The sequence below is a fragment of the Mauremys reevesii genome, linkage group 5 (assembly GCF_016161935.1).
Source record: "Mauremys reevesii isolate NIE-2019 linkage group 5, ASM1616193v1, whole genome shotgun sequence".
Taxonomy (NCBI): Eukaryota; Metazoa; Chordata; order Testudines; family Geoemydidae; genus Mauremys; species Mauremys reevesii.
In genome coordinates this window covers 80,068,884-80,092,026 of record NC_052627.1, presented here as the reverse complement: position 1 = coordinate 80,092,026, position 23,143 = coordinate 80,068,884, and the positions used below count along the sequence as shown (strand labels likewise).

Sequence of the window (23,143 nt, the reverse complement as noted above, 5' to 3'; positions counted from 1 at the left end):
AAACTAAAACAAAGGAAAAAAGGCAAGCTAGGTTACATTTTTGGCTTACTATCATTAATGATGTCCTATAATACCAGCAGACATTGTATATCTAGTATTTCACCTTTATGAGTGTATGACAGACTGTGTAAACATGGATTGTGTGAGATATAACCATAGGGTTGCCAACTTTCTAATGACACAAAACCAAAACCCTAGCTCTGCCCCTTCTCTGAGACCCCACCCCCCTACCCTGGCCCTTCCATGAGGCCCTGCCCCCCGCTCACTACATTACCCCTCCCTGATGGCTTGCTGTCCCCCGCCTCTTTCACTGGGCTGGGGCAGGGGTTTGGGGTGAGGGCTCTGGCTTGTGGGTGGGGACAAGGGATTCAGAGTGCAGGGGGGGCTGCAGGTTGGGACAGGGGGTTGGGATGCCGGAGGGGCTGAGGGCTCTGGTGTGGGGCCAGGTATGGGGTGTGAAAAGGGGTTCTGGGCTGTGGCAGGCGGTTAGGATGCGGGGGGGTGAGGGCTCTGGGCTGGAGGTGCAGGAGGGGGCTCTGGGTTTGGGGGGGCTCCGGGCTGGGGAAAGGGGTTGAGTGTGGAGAGGTGTGAGGGCTCTGGGCTGGGGGGCAGACTTTGGGCTTGGGCCAGAGATGAGGGCTTTGGAGTGCAGGAGGGGGCTTCAAGTTGGGGGGTCTCAGGGCTGGGGCAGGGGCACGGGCTTACCTTGGGCGGCTCCTGGTTGGTGGCGCAGCAGGGCTAAGGCAGGCAGCCTGCCTGTCCTGACACCGCGTTGCGCGCGCCCAGAAGCAGCCAGCAGGTCCGATGCTAGTAGGTGGGGGGGGCAGGAGACTCCGCGCTGCTCTTGACTGCCGCTGGCACTGCCCTCCAGCTCCCACTGGCCGGGAACTGGCCAATGGGAGTGTGGAGCCAGTGCTCAGGGCAGGGGCAGCGCATGGAGCCTCATAGGCCCCCACACCTAGGAGCCGGACCTGCTGGCCACTTCTGGAGCGCAGCGCGGTGCCAGCCAGGATAGGTAGGGACTAGCCTACCTTAACGCCGCAGCACCGCCAACTGGCCCTTTAATGGCCCGGTGAGTGGTGCTGACTGGTGCCACCAGGGTCCCTTTTCAACCGGGTGTTCCAGTCGAAAACTGGACACCTGGTCACCATATAGAACAAAATAGCTTCTTGAGACAAACACTGATCTTAGTTGAGGTCTCTAGGTGCTATTGGAATGTATATAATAAATAATAATTGGTGGATTTTTGGTGGTATTCCAATAAGAAAAGATTAACAAAATATCAGTGAATACAGTAACAGAGAAAGTAACCTGAAAACACAACCCAAGAAGCAACATTATACATGCTGAAAAACTAAAGTGACAAAATCTTGCATTTTGGCAAGCTTTAGGTAACACAGAAAGTTTGGAGGCCTTTGAATATTTAAATAACCACCAGTGGGTGATATGTCAGGTAGTTGAAATCACTTCTTAGCGCTAGGTTCAGATCAATCCACACAGATCAATCTATACAGATCTACACACAGGAGCACGGAACTACTCTCTTTCACGTGGAAGGGGACAAGGGAACCCCCACAGATGCTAGAACTGCACATTTTGAAGGTGGGGTACATAAAAGAGATAGAGAGAAAGAGTTGTTGCACTTCACAGCACTGGACTCAAATAAAACAAGTGAAGGAATGCAACTCAAGAGATGTATTACTCTTCAATAGGCCCCCACTGTGACTGCAAGTGGATCACAGTGACAGCAGCATGGGTCTACCAGGAACCTCACTGCCAGGTGTCTTGGAGGCCACCAAGTAACTGCTGTGTCTGTAGGATGGCTCTGAGCTTCACATAGTAGAGGAATCCCTTTCCCTGGGGTCTTATTTAGCCACAGATTGGGGAGGGAATGTAGCATCAAAAATCCCCCCCCTCCCTCCCACCACAGTGTTTGTCTCTCCCTTTAGCCCACTGTCATGGGTCAACCATGAGAAAGGGCAGGGAACAATCTAGGCCAGTAAACTCACAAGTGAAATACATGGGGCAAAAGAAAACAAAAGCATGAGCAAGTAAGCAAGATATCAGGCACCTCTAGAAATTCCACCTAAGTGATTTAAGAACACAAGTCTCACGGAAAGTCAAATGAAACTTGTGCCCCTAAATCATTAGGTACGTTTTAAAATCCCATCCATTAACCATTCTTTAACAATGCTCCTAGTCATTTAAAATCCTATTTTGACCCCTTTAAAAATGACCCAACATCAGTGCAGAAACACCAAAATATACACTGATAAACAGTAAAATAGAGAGATCAAGTCAATAAAAATATATCAAAACATATGTTTAATCAGGTTGCCTCCACATGTTAGACTAGTGCTAAATGAACAACTAGAGAACAGCATGACAGATACGAAATGAGAAACAATGGAGGCTACTGAACATGTTGTTCTAGCTAGATCACCACAGAAATATTTAACACAAGTATATCTGTAGCTATGATTCACTGAGAAAACCAGAGTGTTTAATGACCCTGAGTCAGGTTTCCTTCAGTGTGGAGTAGTGGTCTAGGGTTAGCACACTGGATTGAAATACGAAGCATGTACCAATACTGCCTGGCTCAAGACCTGCTAAAGGTTTTTTCTTACACTATCAGAGGGGTAGCCGTGTTAGTCTGGATCTGTAAAAGCAACAAAGAATCCTGTGGCACCTTATAGACTAACAGACGTTCTGCAGCATGAGCTTTCGTGGGTGAATACCCACTTCTTCAGATGCAAGGTATTCACCCACGAAAGCTCATGCTGCAGAACGTCTGTTAGTCTATAAGGTGCCACAGGATTCTTTGTTGCTTTTTCTTACACTGACACTGATTCATCTGTTATAGATAGGTATTTTTACTTGAAACACTGGAGATATGTGAACAGATGAGCATCAGTCCCTTCCTTCCTTAAAAAGACCATAAAAGATGATAAATGTGTCCAAAATGTGTCTCTGAGGTAGTAAAGTAATAAAAAGAATGAGTGACATTTATATAGCACCTTTCATCCAAAGAGCTCTACAAACTATCCACAGGGGATCCTTTTCTCCTCTGCTAAAATGAAGCCACCTCTGAGGTGGAAGGCAGCAGCCATTTAATAGCACAAAACAACACTACACACTTTTTGAGAGAGAAAGTGAGGAATATCATATCCCACTGAAACAGCAGGGGATATTTACTAGTAGGCTAACATTTTCAAACAAAATGTAGGACACAAATCCTCATTTAGCAACAGAGTCCTGTGGCATCTTATAGACTAACAGATGTATTGGAGCATAAGCTTTCGTGGGTGAATACCCACTTCGTCAGACGCATGTAATGGAAATTTGCAGAGGCAGGTATAAATATGCAGGCAAGAATCAGTCTAGAGATAAGGAGGTTAGTTCAATCAGGGAGGATGAGGCCCTCTTCTAGCAGTTGAGGTGTGAACACCGAGGGAGGAGAAACTGCTTTTGTAGTTGGCTAGCCATTCACAGTCTTTGTTTAACCCTGAGCTAATGGTGTCAAATTTGCAAATGAACTGAAGCTCAGCAGTTTCTCTTTGAAGTCTGGTCCTGAAGTTTTTTTGCTGTAGGATGGCTACCTTTAAATCTGCTATTGTGTGTCCAAGGAGGTTGAAGTGTTCTCCTACAGGTTTTTGTATATTGCCATTCCTGATATCTGACTTGTATCCATTTATCCTTTTACGTAGGGACTGTCCAGTTTGGCCGATGTACATAGCAGAGGGGCATTGCTGGCACATGATGGCATATATATACACATCTACTGCTAGAAGAGGGCCTCATCCTCCCTCATTGAACTAACCTCGTTATCTCTAGACTGATTCTTGCCTGCATATTTATACCTGCCTCTGGAAATTTCCACTACATGCATTTGACGAAGTGGGTATTCACCCATGAAAGCTTATGCTGCAATACATCTGTTAGTCTATAAGGTGCCACAGGACTCTTTGTTGCTTTTTACAGATCCAGACTAACATGGCTTCCCCCCTGATACTTAAATCCTTATTTAGGCACTTAAGCCAGTGGTCTGATTTTCAGAGGTACCAAGCACCCACACCTTCCACTGAAGTCACGAAATTAGAAGTTTATTAATATAGCATCTTAGCCGTAGACCACTGAGCATAACAAACAAACAAATACAAATTTTAAATCAACACAACTCCAAAAAAGATACAAATTTCAAAAACACAAGATTAACCCTTTCCTAAAATCAGATACACCTTTACAATTACCACCCCAATACAATATATGAAAATATAGTAAAAATAATTGGGAATACATTGTTTCAGGGGTTCTCAAACTTCATCGTACCATGACCCCCTTATGACAAAAAAAATTACAACAGACCCCAGGAGGGGGACCAAAGCCTGAGCTATACCCTTTGGTGTATATCTTCTACCCTTCATAGCACATTCAGAATTTATGAGACAATTAGAAATGGAACCTGTCAGAATCAGAAAGTAGTAAGGACCTGTAGTCGAATGTTTGAATGCTTGGATAATTTGAAGAGTGTATTGAATTCTTTATAGTTCAGAGTCATTTACCAGTGGAAAAACACTCAGTGCAATTATTTAAAACATGCCTTAGTATACATTTGAAGGCCTGAATCTGTGGCTCTTCTGTCAAGAATATCCACTGTATATTCTAATGCCTATGCTGCTACTGACAAACTAGAGCAAAACCCAATCACCAAGTTTTTTGAATGTGTGATATGAGCAAGACTATTCTAAACCTAGTGTCCAAATTTTCCTTTCCTAAGGAGGTAGATATTCCTAAAGAGGGGGATTTCACTAAGAAGTAGCTTTCTTGAATTTTGCAGCATAACAAGTTGCAATGCTTATATGAATCAACAGGGCTTCAAATTTCTCCATTTCAAAGAATGGACATTCAATGTGAAAAGCCCTACTCAAGTCCAAAATTATCCTATCTGGAATTCAACAGCATTAGAAAACTAAAACTTCAGATTTTTGTGTTGAGTGATAATCACAAGACTCTCAAATTGGGAATACACAGGTATATCCTATGGCTTTGGAAAGTTACTTCTAACGATCTAGGCCCAGATCCTCAAAGACACCTTTCATTAACAGATATAAATGCATTAATTTTTGGTCTAAATATTTTGTGTGTGCACAGATGTATATACACATACACTGGTTATAATCTCATAACACATTTTCATGTGTATATGTATATCTATCATGCAATAATTTTATATGAAGAATTTGGGATGCAGAAATTAAGCAGATCCTGACAGCCTGTTAAAAATGCTTTTGACAGTGATGCTGGGTTGTTTTTTTTAAAACATACTTATGTTTATTTCAACAAGTATTTTCAAATGTGAAGCAACAAATGTTCCCTTACAAATGTACATACCCTGCTGCATTCACAAAAACCTACATTTTCAAATGCAGTTGTGAGATGCACAATTACTTGTTTGTGTGACTAGTTATATTCTGTGTCTGCTGCTAACTGGCTTGCATCCCATTCTTATACTGAAAACAGAAAGCCATATTTGTCCTTCAGCTGTTGCTGTTTGTTAGGACCCAATAAACATGGCTAACTCTTCCATAGTAACCACTGCTAAAATGTTAGACCAAAACCACAAGATGAAAGAAAAACTACTGCTTTCATTAGCCATTTGTTCATGAAAGATGAAACGAAAACTGCAAGTTTCAAAATTCCTGATGCCTGCCTCTTGGAGAAAAAAATAAGAAAATTCTCACATTGCTGTCAGCAAGTGAAGACAATCATACAAATGATCACAATATTTGTTTGTGTATATAGTCTGGTCTCATGTCAGACTACAAGATATATATGAAAATATAAATCCAGGAGTTTATTGTATGTTCTGGAGAAGTCCTGTGTTTCACTGCACATTAAAAAAATCTGTTACAGCCCTCCACTAAAAGATAACTAAGGGATTCTCTTACAAAGAAAATGCAGATTGCCACTTACAGCATATTAGATACAGTAGGTGTAAATTCCTGTAACAAGAAGCTATGAAAGGAAGAGGGATGGCGATCACCATATCAATTAAAGCAGAGAAGTATTATTTTCTTGGCAGATGTGGCATGGTTGTTGATTAATGTTACATTTAAGAGATGCCATGACTAAATTATCTTGTTTACAGTGAAGATACATTCTTTTCACCCTGCAAAAGAATACTGAAAACTACCAAGAAAGCCCATGTAAATTTATAGGAACTTATGTTTAAATGATATATTCAATATTTATAGAATTAATTCCACTCATGTATAGAACTAGAACAAGTCAGTGCTGACAGTATAAGTCAGTCATCTTGGCAAGCACAATTATTGTCCTCGTAACTTCAGTAAACAGAACTCTTTTTGCAGGACTCAGTTTAAATAAAACAGGCTGGGACAGACTGAACAGTTTAGTTAGTACTTCCAACCTTTCAACAGCTAGTCCAAAGTATGAATATTTAAATTACAGTATTTCTAAGATTAAGAGGTTAAGGAATAAGTTTTCAGTAGCTTTTGTACAGTAAATACGGTTTGCCTTGTGCACATTGACAGCTTTTCCTTTTGTCACAGTAAATCTACTGGAAATATCATAGCACCACCAAGGGTATATGATAATACAACAGTTTGCTCGTATACAGAATCCTTCATCTAAGGATCTCAAAGTACTTTATAAACATTAATTAAGGATCATTAATTAAGCAGAATAAGGACAATGGATTTCAAAAAAGCATACATTAAGAAACTAAGAAAACAGGTAGAAAATGTAAGGGAAAAAGAAGTTCAGGAGCACTGGCAGTTTCTCAAAGAGACAATATTAAAGGCACAACAGCAAACTATCCTGATTTGAAGGAAAGATAGGAAGAACAGTAGGAGGCCAATATGGCTACATCAGGAGCTCTTTATTTACATGAAAATCAAAAAGCAATCCTACAAAAAGTAGAAACATGGACAAACTGCTAACGAGTAGCACAAAAGAAGCACAGCACAAACATGTAACATAAAACATTCAATTTACAAATACCTGGAGGATGAAGGGGTGATCACTAGTAGCCAGCATGGATTTACCAAGAACAAATTGTGCCTAACCAGCTTGATTTCCAATACCTCAACCCATGGGGAGACTCAGGGCTCCCCTCTCCTAACCCAGAGGGCAACTAAACACGTCCTGGCTGGAGGGCTGAGTCACAGAAGGAACTGACTACCACAGGACCAGCATAGCTATCAACATGGGGCGCCAGGAAAGACGAGAAACTGCCAGGCCCTGTGCAAACACTGGGTGGCACTATGGAGATCGATCTCCATAGTCATCTATAAAGCATGGGTGGTGATTGGCCTGCTCAGCTAGTCACTGATGAGGACTCAGCTGGAGTACTGTGTTCAGTTTTGGGCATGACAAACTGGTGAGAGTCCAGAGGAGAGCAATAAAAATGATAAAAGATTTAGAAAACCTGACCTACAAGGAAAGGCTAAAAAACTGCACATTTATTCCTGAGAAAAGACGACTGCAGGGGCTGGGGGGTGGGAGGCGGGGGGACAGGACCTGATAATCTTCAGGTATGTTAAAGACTGTTATAAAGAGGACAGTGATCGGTTGGTTATTCTCCATGTCCACTGAATGCAGGACAAGAAATAATGGGCTTAATCTGCAGCAAGGGAGATTTAGATTAGGTATTAGGAAAAACTTTCTAACTATAAGGATAGTTAAGGGAGGCTGTGGAATCTCTGTCACTGGATGTTTTTAAGAGCAGGTCAGACAAGCACCTGCCAAGCCCTCTCTCCATCCACAAGGACGTAGAGCAGGGGTCTCAAACATGCGGCCCGCGGAGCTCTTCCCTGCGGCCCACGGAGCTCCCCAGGGCCGCCCAGAGGGGGGGGCAAAGGGGGCAATTTGCCCCGGGCCCCGGGCTCCGCAGGGGCCCCCAAGAGAAAAGCGGAGGCTCCCGCCTCCGCCCCTCTCCTGGAGCCTCGGCGCATAGAGCGCCGAGTCTCCGTCCGAGCGCCTGAGCCCCGCCCCGATCCGAGCCACGTGGGGAGGGGGCGGGGCTGGGAGCTCTGGGCTGAGCGCGGTGCTCGGCGTGGGGCTCCCAGCCCCGCCCCCTCACCACGCGGCTCTGAGCGGGACGAAGCGCAGGCCTCGCCGAGACGCCTTCGGGTAGCGGGGAGCAGGAGTCGCGGGGCCAGGCCGGGGCCTGGGTGGGAAGCGGGACCCGCCGGGGCGGGGCCGGGCCGTGGGAAGGGAAGCGAGACCCGCCGGGCGGGCCGGGGTGGGGAGGCGAGACCCGCCGGGGCCGGGCCAGGCCAGGGGTGGGAAGGGAAGCGAGACCCGCCGGGCCGGGCCGGGCCGGGGGTGGGGAGGAAGCGGGACCGGCCGGGGTGGGAAGCGGGACCCGCCGGGGCCGGGCCGGGCCGGGGGGGTGGGGGAGAAGGGAAGCGAGACCCGCCGGGCCGGGCCAGGGGTGGGGAAGGAAGCGAGACCCGCCGGGCCAGGCCGGGGGGGGGGCCGGGGAGCGAGACCCGCCGGGGCCGGGCCGGGCCGGGGATGGGGAGGAAGCGGGACCGGCCGGGGCCGGGGTGGGAAGCGGGACCGGCCGGGGTGGGGAAAAGAGGGACCCGCCGCCGCCGAAGCGCAGCCCGGTCTTCGGCGGTGGGGGGCCCCTTCTGTTCCGGGACCTGCCGCCTAAGTGCCCCACTGCCAAGCCACCAAACAGCTGTTGGTGGTGCTTAGCACTTTCCAGGAGGGAGGGGGGAGGAGCGGGGAGCCGCCCGCTTAGGGGAGGAGGTGGAGAAGAGACAGGGCAGGGGCGGGGCCTCATGGAAGGGGTGGATTGGGGGTGGGGCCAGAGGCAGCAAGGGGGCATGTCAGTGATGCGGCCCTCGGGCCAATGCACTAGTCCTCATGCGGCCCTCGGGGTCATTTGAGTTTGAGACCCCTGACATAGAGCATGTATACTGACACTATAAATTCCCCATGCTGCCCCACCAATTTCACTCAGCTCTCACCTGAAGTGACCATCTCCAGGACCTGGGATAGCTCAGGCTATGTCTACACTACAGCATATGTTGGCATAACTTGCATATGTTGCTCAGGGTGTGAATAAATCACCCTCCTGAGTGACATAAGTTAAACCAGGGTGAACTGTACTATGTCGGCGGGAAAGCTTCTCCCGCTGACATAGCTTCTGCTGCTCATGGGGACTGAAATAGTGAAGCATATGAGAGAGCTCTCTCCTGTTGGCTTAGAGAGCTTACAGAGGCGCAGCTGCATTGGTGCATCTGTGCCACTGTATACTCTCTAGTGTAGCCATGCTCTTGGTCTCTATGCTCTGTCAACCCTTTGCTGAGACTATCAACAACAGTACCAGTTAACGCCAAAGGTAATCATGATTTTGTGATGTAGCCATCAGTCTACTGGGATCTGGATTTAAACCACTAATTTATTTCAAACAGGCCAAAATACAGTTCTCAGATGGTCACAACTGTCAGTCTACTATTTCACATTTGGAACTGGATTATAAATGTCTTGGGATAGAGACTAAGATCCTGATCCCTCCCTCTGTTATGCACGTGATTAACTTTATGCATGCAAATAGTCCCATTGGTGAATAGTCACACGGAATTCATTGAGACTGCACATACGCATAAAGTTACCTACATGTTTTAATAGGACCTATGTCATAGATGTATGTGGGGCCACAAATGCCAGCATTCAAAACATTTTATTTATTTAAATTTAAAATAATAAAGATTCCTATCCCTAGGTGCCCTTACATAATTAATCATACAATACAGACAATTAAATTAAACCTCAGAAGCACTGAAATCAATTCCACAGGACCTTGGCCGGCTAGCCACCTGCCCTCTTCGTCATCTAGGAAGTACATGCTTAGCCCTCTCCAGAGACCCTATCTTTTGCAGTGTGCCTGCAACGTCACCAAATTTGGGTTATTTCAGAACAAGTGAGGGAGCAAGTTCCAGAGTCCTGAAGCCCTCATAGAAAATGCTCTAACAGCTTTTTATAATGAGGGGGACCAGCTTGAACAGCCCTGCTGGACACAGCTATGACAGTATGGCAATGGTAGAGGCGAGCCAATGGTTTAGGCCAGTCCTAGGCCATTAGGGCTTTATAGATCATGACCAACACCTTAAATTCCACTTGGAGACCAATGGGCAGCTAGTGCAGGTCCCAGAGCAATGGGGTCATGTGCTCCCAGTGAGATGACCCCTTCAATAAGAGAGCATATACATTCAGCCACAAGCTTCAGTCTTTGAGTAGTTTTAAGGTGTAGTCCCATGCAGACCACATTACAATAGTCTAATCTTAAGGTGACAAAAGCATAGATACCAGTGGCAAGGTATGCTATGGAAAGAAAAGGTCACAACCTCCTAGCCAGACACAGATGGTGAAAAGCTGACTGGGTCACTACTGTAATATGATTATTAAACAGTGTCTGCATATCTAAAATCGTTGATTTGTGGACACCATTAATTAATGGCAGATTTACTCTCTCAACCAAAGTGGCTGATATTGCCTTTGCCAACTCCTCTGACTACTTTTGTCCAATCCACCATCATCAACTCAGCTTTAGCTGGCTGAGGTGCTGAACTACATCATCTGAATCACACAAGATGAAGATATACAGCTGGATGTCATTTGCATACTGAAAACACCAAGCCACATACCCCATCACTGCCCTCCTAACAACCCTATATTCACACTGAACAGGAAGGGTAAGGTAATGGTCCCCAGTCAGGGTCTGGTTGGGAAGCATGGCCTAGTAGTCATGGCCACAACCCCAGACTGACAAGGGGGTTATGGGGAGGGGAGCCCGGGCCCTCCCACTCTACTGGGCCCTAACCCAGGGCCCTTCAGGCTACCAGTAACCTAGCATCCAAGGCTAATTAAGGCTGTCCTCTCTGGGCCTCTTCCTCTCGTCTTTCCCTCTGGGGTCAGCTCAGTCTAAGGCCTTAGCCTGGTTGGAAAATCCAAATCAACAGAAACAAGAGGGAGTTGCCACTGTCCATGGCCACAGGATACGTCCCTCTCTGCTTGTCTCTGCGGAGGGTCCTCCCTTCCCTCAAGAAGGGCTCCTTTGGGCAACTGTGTTAGAGCCTTTAGGTTTCCCTCTGCTCTGCTCTGCTGGAGCTATGTAGGGTGACCAGACAGCAAGTGTGAAAAATCGGGACAGGTTGGGGGGTAATAGGAGCCTATATAAAAAAATTTTTAAAAGACCCCAAAATTGGGACTGTCCCTATAAAATCAGGACATCTGGTCACCCTAGAGCTATGGGCTGCAGGTCTGCTCACCTTCAGCTCTGCTCGCCAAATGAGCTAATTCTCTGCCTTTTTAATTCCTCCAGCAGATGGAGCAAGTGCGGTGGGGCATGGCTGGCTGAGCCCAAAATAAGCCCTTCTTGCTCAGTGTGGAGTTTGTACACCCCATCACAGGTGACAATAGCACACTGCAGCACCACACACTTGAGCTCTTTAGAAAGAAGAGCAGTAGCCCAAAACTACCTATTGAGATCTCACTGAGAGAAAAGAAGAGCAGACCTGTCCACTCCCACTGGGTCCACACAGGGCCGGCGCTTCCACTAGGCGACCCTAGGCAGTCGCCTAGGGCGGCAGGATTTGGGGGGTGGCATTTTGTCGCCCTCGGCGGAAATTTGGTGGCGGGGATTCCTTCCACTCTGGGTCTTCGGCAGAAATTCGGCGGCATGTCCTTCACTTGCTCTGGGACCCGCCGCCGAAGTGCCCCGAAGACGTGGAGCAGAAGGACCCCCGCCGCCAAATGCTCAGAGGAGGAGCACTGCCGCCTAGGGCAGCAAAAACCGTGGTGCCGCTCCTGGGTCCACAAGCAAGCCAGTTCCACCTCCTGACCCATGGAATTAAAGAGAACTCAGAGCATAATACTACCATCTGGGGCCAGATTTTTCAAGGCAGTTAAGCACCTAACTCTCATTGAAATCAATGGGAATGAAACATCTAAATATCTTTTAAAATCTTGGCCCTGGTCTTCATCCATCACTAGGTGGTGGTCGACCAAATAATAGCAACCACAATAATATTCATCAATGCACAATCATCAGAGAGTAATTTTCCCTCATTACCCATCAGGCTGGATTAGAACAGGTGACCTAAAAGTGTAAGGTTATTATCAATCAACCCCCTGAGCTCACAAACCTTCCTTAGCATCCCTTTTGTAAACATGCTAAATATCTCTACCCTTCAAAATCCAGCCAGGATCAATCACTGTATATTATACACAAATGACTAAACAATCATATATCAGAGTGAACAATTACTCCCATTACTTGGTTTAAATTTAATTTGTGTACAAATAAAAACCTGCAATTTTATCAAAAACAAGTGAGTTGTTTATAAATGTTATTGTACATTTGCTGAAAACAACAGGCAATATAAGTGGAGTCTAGTGAATTATTTTTAATACTTTTCAAGAAAATTTTTACCTACCTCTATAGTAAGTTATGTAATAGATTAACCTAACATAACTGAAAGACAAATATATAGAAATTAACATTGAGATATTCTAGTTCTCATAGTACCATTTTATTAGAGAACTGTTTAATAGCTTCCTTACATAATTTTAAAAAGTGTGTGTATGAATGTTAATTCTCTGAGCATACAAAGTAATATCAGACATTATTCTGATCTGTTGCCCAGGCACAAGCCCTTGCTAGTTTATTCCAAACTAACTCTTCTGGAATGAGCCTGCTCAGTTTCCAGTGCCAGAATGGGCTTTAACTTTAAACCAAATAAGGCAGCAGCTTGCCAAACTTGGAGATGACGTTTGATTCTAGTTATTAACATGGAGCTGAGCCACTGATGACTGTATGACTGAATGGACACATGATTCCTTACTTCCAGCGAGTGTTACAGTCCTAATCTAACAGTTTATCAAATTTGCTATTTTCTGTCAGAACATAAAAACAAAACTTCCAGGTACATTTCAATACACTAATTAGATAAAGAATGTAATTTCCATTCAGAAAACCTACACCTTGTAGAAACACATCTCCCTTTTAAATCGAAAATATAGAAATACTTTGTAACTTAGTTATTAAATACAAAAAACACATTTAAATGAAGCCAGGTTTGAAACACAAACTAACAACAGAAAGGAAATTCCCATGTAATGTTATAACTATATCCTTAACTCGTGATAAAGGCACAACAGAGATACTGTCAGGGTTGGTAGATTCAAAATTTCAGGCAGTCAGTACTATGATAATGGAATGGATAGATGGATATTTGATGTATTTTTATATCTGTTTGCAAACACAAGGAAGGGTTGGGTTTTCAAAGGAGTCTAAGGGCTCTAAGGGTATTAGGTGCTTAAATGCCAATGAACTTCAAGGTGAGTGAAGCATCTAATTCCCTTAGGGACCTTTAAAAATCCCAGCCATATTTTACATGTGCCTCTTTCCCTTCCTTCACCATACACTTCAGTGTTCTTTTTAAAAAGATATTTAAAAAAATCAATGTCCAAATCTCAGACAACATGAAAGCCCTACAAAAACCCAGCATGCTCAGAAAGGCAACATTAGGTTTATTTTAATAATTCAATTTCCAGCTTCTCAGTTGTTTAGAATAAAATCACTTAGAAATAATATATTTCACAAATTTACAAAAAATGCCATGTCAGCAAAATGTTATTTTTGTATTTAATATTTCTTTGTTAATTTATGACAGACCTTTAATGTGGGCCTTAAAAAACTCCAAGATACCTACTCACTACTGCAAAGTGACACGCTTCCCACGACAAGTAAGAGAGGGGTTACGTTTTCAACTTCTGCAGGATTTTAAGAAAAAAATCTAGCCCCTATGGTTGCAAAGGTGAGCCAAATATAAACCAATATAGTGCTGTCTTCCTACAGACTGCTCCAGTGAATTCCAGCATCAGAATGAAATTAATAAGAATCTGATCAGTTTCAGTCTTGCTGTTCAGAATCTCTGGGTAGCAGGAGGAAGCACTGGAGCTATGCACAAGGGGGGAAGACAGGAAAAGTAGAGATTGGGGCCTGGTCTACACTACATAGTTAGGTTGACGTAAGGCAGCCTTGTCCCACCAATGTAAGTGCTCTCCTAGACAGACATAATAACTCCAACTCCACCACCACAAGAGGCGTATGTCGGGTTTTTTAGGGCAATGCAGGGTAGGTCTACACTCTGGGGCTCAGTTGACCTAAGTTATGCAATTTCAGCTACATGAATAAAGTAGCTGGAGTCAATGTAGCTTAGGCTTACCTTTTGCTGTGTCTACACTGCGCTGGGTTGATGAGAGAAACTCTCCCATTGACTTATCTTATGCTTTTTGTTCTGGTGGAGTACCAGAGTTGACAGGAGAGCGATTGGTGGTCTATTTAAGATCTGCTAAACAAGCCCTGGTGGGTAGCTCGCCATGCGTCAATCCCCCCATAAGTGGAGACAAGCCCGCAGTGTCTGTGTAAACACTGTTATTTACATTGTCTGTTGGCTGTCTTGTCAATTTCACAGCTGCTGCCTGGAGGCTCCCAGCTCAGGGAGCTGAGAAGCCTGGGCAGCTGGCCCCCGCTCCCAGCCAGGAGCTGAGAATCCAGGTGGGCTACTGCCAGGGAGCTGTGCTGAGCTAAGAGCCCTGGCTCTCAGCCCACCCCACTCCTCCCCACACACACACTTCAATCGGTGTCCTAGTGAGGACACACATCACCAACAGAAGGAGGACAGTGTGGTCCACTGCTGTAATTACTGCGGTGGCTATAAGTCAACCTAACATAGGTTGACTTAAATCTGTAGTGCAGACATGCCCTGACAGAGGGGTGTTGCAGTTGAGTCCCACCCACATTCACACATGTCAGAGAAAATTACCGGAATCCCTTCCCCCTCTCCCTCCCAACCACATATGCACTTGCAACAGCCAGTGGCTGGGGGAGGTGTACAATCACAAAGCTCAGCACCCTCCCTCTCCTCACACAAGGGCATGACTAGAGTACCAGAGCTCCCCTCCTTCACTTCAACCAGGGAAGAGAAAGAGCAGACAGTACTTCAGATTTATCAGGCACCCACTAACCAAAGACTGATATAAAAGATCAGCAGGATCCAAGTTATTAACTAGTTATGCACTCTAACTATGGCATTATGAAAAACTGTATATACTGTATGTGAAGAGTCACAGTTTATTTTAAATTTAGTAACACTTACTAATCAATATTTTAGAGAGAACATAGATATATTTAATGTTTCTAAAGTCTGAAGCAGGAAATATGTTATGCACTGGCTGAAAATTCTAGCCTTTCACCTGTTAAAATCTGGGTTTAAAATACATACTATTTCACACATATAAATTATTTTGAGAATCTCAGGTTAATATTCCCAGATGGCTATTGGTCAAATCACACAAACATTGACTCAGTTTAGGAATTTATCATGACTAACAGGTAAAGCTCACAACTAGGATAGAAGTTTGTTACAGTTCAGGCATGGTGTAGAACAGGGGTCGGCAACCTCTGGCACGCGGCTCGCCAGGGTAAGCACCCTGGCGGGCCGGGCCAGTTTGTTTACCTGCCGCGTCTGCAGGTTCGGCTGATCCCGACTCCCACTGGCCGTGGTTCGCCGCTCCAGGCCAATGGGGGCGGTGGGAAGTGGTGCAGGCCGAGGGATGTGCTGGCCGTGGCTTCCCACCACCCCCATTAGCCTGGAGTGGCGAACCACGGCCAGTGGAAGCCGCAATTGGCCGAACCTGCGGACGTGGCAGGTAAACAAACTAGCCCGGCCCGCCGGGGTGCTTACCCTGACGAGCCGTGTGCTAGAGGTTGCCAACTCCTGGTGTAGAATGAGAAGACCATATCACGTGCTCTACATGTGCCTCCTATGGATTTTGATACAGGAAAATATCTCTGAAAACTGATAGAACAGAATTTTGCAGGCTCAGAAGAAGAAATATGATCTACATCACATCTTCAAATGTGCATTGGGCTGACAGAAGAGACATCTATTTGGCACAGGCATCAAACTGAAGACTACCCAGCAAAGTCAGAAAAACAGGAAAGCTGGTATGTTTGAAGCAAACTGCAATCCAAGAAAACATACTTTGATCCAAAGGAAGCTATTAATAGGCAATCACATGACACAGTCATGACAATAAAAGATTGCACTTTTATGGATAGGGAAGCTATATTCCAAGACTGAATACTAATGACGTCAAGAAAACAAGAAAAGCTATTGCACTAAAAAGAGAGCCACTTATCTATATAGTAATTGGAGTTCTTTGAGATGTGTGGTCCATATCTGTATTCCACTATGGAGTACACATGTGCTCCATGCACCTGAAACTGAAATTTTTTTGCTAGGGTCCATTAGTCCACACCTGCACTCTTCTTCTCTTCAAGCTCCAAACTGAGGACATAAGGGGAAGTGTGGACCAAGTGCCGCTCCAGTTCCTTCTCTACTGCAAATCATGAGTAAAGGATCTGAAGCAGAGAAGGGCAGGTAGTGGAACAGAGACAGGGACTACACAAAGAACTTCGGTTACTATATAGATAAGTAACCTTTTTTCTTTTCCCCAGTGCTGGTCCCCAGGCACTGTGGATGACTGACAAGAAGTACTTATTAATGAGGAGGGTGTGAGGATCTTTGCAGTACTGATGACTGAAGGACCACCAAATCAAAGGGATGCATCAACTGCAGAGGCTTGCACTAGGGCAGTGGTGGGCAACCTGCGGCCCATCAGGGTAATCTGCTGGCAGGCCGCCAGACAGTTTGTTTACATTTGCACAGCTGCAAGTTCGCCATTCCCAGCCAATTGGAGCTGCGGGAAGCTGCGGCCAGTACCTCCCTGCAGCCCACACCGCTTCCCGCAGCTCCCATTGGCTGGGAATGGCGAATCGCAGCCACTGGGAGCTGCATGCAGCCATGCAAATGTAAACAAAACATCTGGTGGCTCACCAGCGGATTACCCTGATTACACCACTGAACTAGGGCACAATGTCTTGTGAAAGTATGGCCAGTGGTCCATAGTGCTACTTAATAGATGTCAATGACTGGCACCTCATGAAGTGAGACTACGGAAGCTGCCTTGACTCTGGTGACTCAAAATGACTATTTGCATCCTGAAATGTTAAGCAAATCAACTAATAAACTAACCAAATCATTCATCAGAGAAATTTTATCTGTTGAGCAGATTCTTTAGCAAGTCATGGAGATTTGGAGAGTTATAAGAAGGTTGGAAAAAATATGTAAAAAAAAGTGAAGAGTGATCCTGACAATGACCAAAGTCTATCTTCGTCTCTAGCATAACAACAAACAATAATAGAAAATGTGTAAACATCAAAAGTTTAATGAAGCCATGGGCAATAACCAGATGTAAATAATACATCTTGCAAGAAAAACTGGATTTTCTAAAAGAAATACAAAATTATGGCATCAAGGAAACACAGTAGATGTAATATATTGGTATTTTAGTAAAACATCTAATACATTAAAAAAATCTCTTACGAAATGGATTAGAACTAGTTTGGATACGAGCACTGTCCTGTGGACTTAAAACTGATTGATGGAGTACAAACAAAGAGTAAATATATATGGTAAAATACATATTCATGGCGAGTGGAAAATCCAAGAGAGGGGATTCAGATTCTAGTCAAGAATCTTTTCTTTACACATGAAGGGCGGGGGCTGATGGAGCTCAGCCCCCTGTTGCTATGATGAAGACGGTTACCAGCCGTTCTGTACCATCTACTGGGAAGTAGTAGCACTCATGGGCTGATGATGAGGACAGATACCAGTCCTTCTGCACTATACCATCTGCCACAAGGCTGATGATGACGACAGATATCAGCCATATTGTACCATCAGCCACCAAGGAGGGGGGGCGAGGATGCTACAGTTCAGTGCCGCAGCATCGCGTCTACCAGCAGCATTCAGTAGACATAGGGTGACATTTAAAAGAGTCAAGAGACTATTTTTTTCCCTTTTCCTTCTGGGGGTGGGTGGGAGGGAGTAAATTGACGAGCTATGCCCTGAACCACTGCGGACAATGTGTTTGACCCTACAGGCATTGGGAGCTCAGCCAAGAATGCAAATGATTTTCAGAGACTGCAGAAACTGTGGGATAGCTGGAGTCCTCAGTCCCCTCTCCCTCCCTCCATGAGCGTCCATTTGATTCTTTGGCTTTCCGTTACGCTTATCATGCAACAGCGTGCTGAGTCCCTGCTGTGCCCTCTGTCTGGAGATTTTTTTAAAATGCTTTGGAATTTCATCCTCTGTAACGGAGCTCTGATAGAACAGATTTGTCTGCCCATACAGCGATCACATCCGTACGGTCCATGCTGGAGCTCTTTTTGGATTTGGGACTGCATCGCCACCCATGCAGATCAGAGCTCCACGCTGGGCAAGCAGGAAATGATATTCAGAAGTTCGTGGGGCTTTTCCTGTCTACCTGGCCACTGCATCCGAGTTCTGATTGCTGTCTAGAGCGGTCAGTGGTGCACTGTGGGATACCGCCCGGAGGCCAATACCATCGATTTGCAGCCACACTAACCCTAATCCGACATGGCAATACCGATATTAGCGCTACTCCTCTCGTTGGGGAGGAGTACAGAAACCGGTTTAAAGAGCCCTTTATATCGATATAAAGGGCTTCTTAGTGTGGACGGGTGTGGCGTTAAATCGGTTTAACGCTCCTAAAACCGGTTTAAACGCGTAGTGTAGACCAGGCCTAAGATACTCATGGGGAACTATTCCAGTACAATAGGAAAGGAAACATCTAAGAACAGCACCACTGGAAAATGTCTCTTTTACAGTCAGATACAAAAGAAATGTGAGTCAAGATGAAGCAGAAAGATGGAAAGAAAACATCAGCTGCTGCAACAGAACCAACTGGGAACCAGAGTGAGCAGCACAAACTGAATGTACCTATATAAGAGCTACAGAGTCCAAGACAATGCCAAAAGAAAGAGAAGTGGTTATCTATTACACTAGTTGCATTTTTGTTTCCAAGTCTATGTATAAGAAATGTCTATGTATCTATGACACTGGTAAAAATTTTCAAGCGACCACAAACATTTTATATGTGTACACTGTACAAAACATATAGCCCAGTGGTTCTCAAACTTCTGTATTGGTGACCCCTTTCACACAGTAAGCCTCTGAGTGTAACCTGCCCTTATAAATTAAAAACACATTTTTTATAATTAATATTATTATAAATGCTGGAAGTGTTTTAAATGCTGGAAGGCTAACACCAGCATTATAAATGCTGGAAGGCTAACACCTCATGACCCCCTGAAATAACCTCACGATCCCCAGTTTGAGAACCCCTAATATAGCTGAAAACTTCAAATGAAGGGCTAGAAAGACTTTGTGGTCAAGTAAACGATTGTATCACAAGCTGACTGAAATGCAAAATGATCATTCAGGAGGGAAAAAGCTCAATGTTAAATATTTCTTGTTAGGTGAAATGTTGATGATGCTGTGGTATGGTTAAAACAAAGACAGTGCTGTAATACAATCATATCATCAAAAGTGAGACCAGGTTGCTTTAAGAGAGAAATAGGAAGTTGTAACCTGAAGCTTACTGAATGCTGGGCTGGGCAGTACACTGTGAGGCAGCAAATAAAGTAAATCTATTCGCTGTAAACTCCACAGAGCATCCAGACTGTTTTACCAAAGTTGGTACTCCCCCGTGGGTGGAGGAGACAAGAGACGGGTGACGTCATACAGGAGAAGGGATAAAGTGCTGTTTCTGCAGCTGTGGGATGAGAAAAAACTTCTTAGGCGTATAAAGGATCTGCTGCCCTGTCCAGCAAAGACACTGCTGACAGGATCTTTATTCCTACAGCTCAGCCTTCAGCTCCCTTTACCAAGCTGGGGAAAAAAGAAAAATAATCCAGTAATAATAGCTGTCAGAAGATTGGTGTACAATGCCACAGAACGTCGTTCTCCCAGGACCTGCTCCTTGGGGATTCAGGCTGACAGGAGGGATAGATTTTAACCAGCCTTTGATCATAACCAGGGTATGTGTTCTTTTCCATTTCCCTTTTATTACTTTTAACATTGTTTTAGTTTTTGCTCTTTGACTTTTCTTGAGTGAAGCAATAAACGAGTGAACTAGCTGCAGGTTTCATTTATTACTGTTGTTCAAATTTAGAGTTGCTGAAAGTTAACAATTCTGAAATGATTTGTGTGTGTGTGAATTTTAAAGAGACTGCTTTATCAGGTAAAAAGGGCTTCATTCGACTCCTTCTCACACTTCCAAAATGAAATTCCCATGTCAAGGGGACACTGGCAAAGGAAGAGGACAGCGTGATTTCCCAAAGCACTGAGATTTTCACTTTCCAGTTTCGGACCCCCCAGGGAGCCAGAGATCAGCCTAAGATACTGACCATATTGCAGCTCTCATCAGTTCCAGTAACTGGCCCATATTATCCTTGGGGAGAGGGGGACTTAGCAGCTGTTCCTTGTGGCTGGATGTTTGTACACTAATCTTCATGTCAGCTTGAGTTAAGAGGAGTTTGTAATACATATCTTTATCTAATTCAAGATCTGTGTGTTGTAAGCAAAGGCAGTGGGGCCATGTTCCTACAAATGTACAGTTCTGTTTTTTCATTTATTTTACATCAGTGATTTATTACAAAGTTATTCTATCATGAACAAGCAAGAAAAAAATCCTATGCATTAACTAGTGGCTTTTAGTGATAGTCAATATTAATCTCTTATAGTACTTCACGTTTAAAGAGGATTAAGAACACAATCCCTCCTCTTTTTTCTGTATTCTAAGATATTATCCTGAAAACTGGCATTTATTTCAGAGGCTGTCACTTAATAACTGCAACACACAAAAATCTATTTTCCATTCTTAAAGCAATAGCAAAACATATTTTCTGTCCATTAGGTAAACTTAGTTTAAGTATATATTGCTGAATAGGGCTTTACGTGACATACATCAAATACCAGAATAAGCATTCTTTATTTTCTGCCGGTTTACGGTACTTGCACATACTGAAAGCATGTTTCATTATTCTCTTCCACCTCACTAACATAGTTTTGGAAGTAGTGCACTGAGACTCAGAATTTAGACAATATTTTAGTGCAGTATTACATAAGTGTCAGAACTTGAAGAATATATACCTCTGATGATGCCATGCAGTCAAACAGGAGTTTGCGGAAATGGTAAGCACCAAAATTCTACTGTAAATTACCCTAGTATAAATCTGAAGTAACTCCATGTAAGTCAATAGAGTTACTCCACATTTATACCACCATAACTGAGATCCACTTTTGCCCTTAAAAGATAATGCTCTTAATTTGCTTGATGTTATATAAATTTATATGATAAATGTTTGTTGAATGTGACATGAAAATTTTGGAGAAAAAAAAATATGTTGCATAAAAAGAGTGAAAAATGTCTAGATGTATTGGTGTCAAGTATCAGAGGGGTAGCCGTGTTAGTCTGGATCTGTAAAAGCAACAAAGAATCCTGTGGCACCTTATAGACTAACAGACGTTTTGCAGCATGAGCTTTCGTGGGTGAATACCCACTTCTTCGGATGCAAGGGAAGAAGTGGGTATTCACCCACGAAAGCTCATGCTGCAAAACGTCTGTTAGTCTATAAGGTGCCACAGGATTCTTTGTTGCTTTTATAGATGTATTGGGACTTTCATTGCCTTTTATGGACTTACAAGGGGAAAATAGTTTCCATTATCTCTAATGAAAAATATTTTAGCAGTGTCTGGTTTATATTTTCCTTTTGTTTAGATTAAGTGTAATGAGGTTTAAAAATATACTAACAAAAGATAAATTACATTTATTGTAATTTTCTGAGGAATAAATAATTTTGCCATTGACTCATCATCATACCTACAGAGTGCGTTGAGACAAAAAAGCTGCTGGTTTGTAGCAAGATGTCAATGCTCATTAATCATATGTTTCAAGTTGAAGAACTGTTGTTAAACAATTCAAATTTATTAAATATTATTGCATGTTTTTCTACATTTTTCAAATATATTGATTTCAGTTACAACACAGAATACAAAGTATATATTGCTCACTTTATATTATTTTTATTACAAATATTTACACTGTATAAATGATAAAAAAATAGTATTTTTCAATTCAACTCAAATAAGTACTGTAGTGCATTCTCTTTATCATGAAAATGTAACATAAAAAAGGGGGGAAATTGTTACATAACTGCATTCAAAAACAATGTAAAACTTTAGAGCCTACAAGTCCACTCAGTCCTACTTCTTATTTTGCCAATTGCTAAGACAAACAAGTTTGTTTATATTTATGGGAGATACTGCTGCCTCCTTCTTATTTACAATGTAACCTGAAAGTGAGAGCAGGCTTTTGCGTGGCACTTTTGTAGCCGGCGTTGCAAGGTATTTATGTGACTGATATGCTAAACATTCGTATGCCCCTTCATGCTTCAGCCACCATTCCAGAGGACATACTTCCATCCTAATGATGCTTGGTAAAAAAAAATGTGTTAATTAAATTTGTGACTGAACTTCTTGGGGGAAAATTGGATGTCTCCTGTTCCGTTTTACCCCATTCTACCATATATTTCATGTTATAGCAATCTCGGATGACAATCCAGCACATGTTCATTTTACGAACACTTTCACTGCAGATTTGACAAAATGCAAAGAAGGTACCAATGTGGGATTTCTAAAACTAGCTACAGCATTCGACTCAAGGTTTATGAATCTGAAGTGCCGTCCAAAATCTGAGAGGGACGAGGTGTGAAGCATGATGTCAGAAGTCTTAAAAGAGCAACACTCCGATGTGGAAACTACAGAACCTGAACCACCATGACCAAAAAAAAAATTAATCTTCTGCTGGTGGCATCTGACTCAAATGATGAAAATGAACATGTTCACTCTGCTTTGGATCATTAACATGCAGAACCCGCTATCAGCATGGACGCATGTCCTCTGGAATCATGGCTGAAGCATGAAGGAACATATGAATCTTTAGCACATCTGGCACACAAATATCTTGAGATGCCAGCTAAAACAGTGCCATGTGAACACCTGTTCTCACTTTCAGGTAACATTGTAAACAAGAAGTGGGCAGCATTACCTCCTGCAAATTGTAACCAAACTTTGTCTGAGCAATTGACTGAACAAGAAGTAGGAGTGAG

General features: G+C 43.8%; 1 protein-coding gene and 1 long non-coding RNA gene across 10 annotated transcripts in view; one reads left to right on the top strand and one right to left on the bottom strand.

Annotated features, from left to right (window-relative positions):
* LOC120405904 overlaps positions 1 to 23,143 on the bottom strand; it is a 148,776-nt gene that overhangs the window by 64,754 nt on the left and 60,879 nt on the right. The gene's annotated exons all lie outside the window — the stretch shown is intronic.
* PDLIM3 (PDZ and LIM domain 3) overlaps positions 19,628 to 23,143 on the top strand; it is a 42,048-nt gene continuing 38,532 nt past the window's right edge. The window contains exon 1 of one of the 4 annotated variants that reach the window (XM_039539832.1): positions 19,628 to 20,011. In XM_039539832.1, coding sequence (XP_039395766.1) covers positions 19,919 to 20,011 — 93 coding nt within the window. In that variant the 5' untranslated portion in view covers positions 19,628 to 19,918. The remainder of the gene's footprint in view (positions 20,012 to 23,143) is intronic. The other 3 variants (XM_039539831.1, XM_039539835.1, XM_039539833.1) reach the window with 3 other exon arrangements.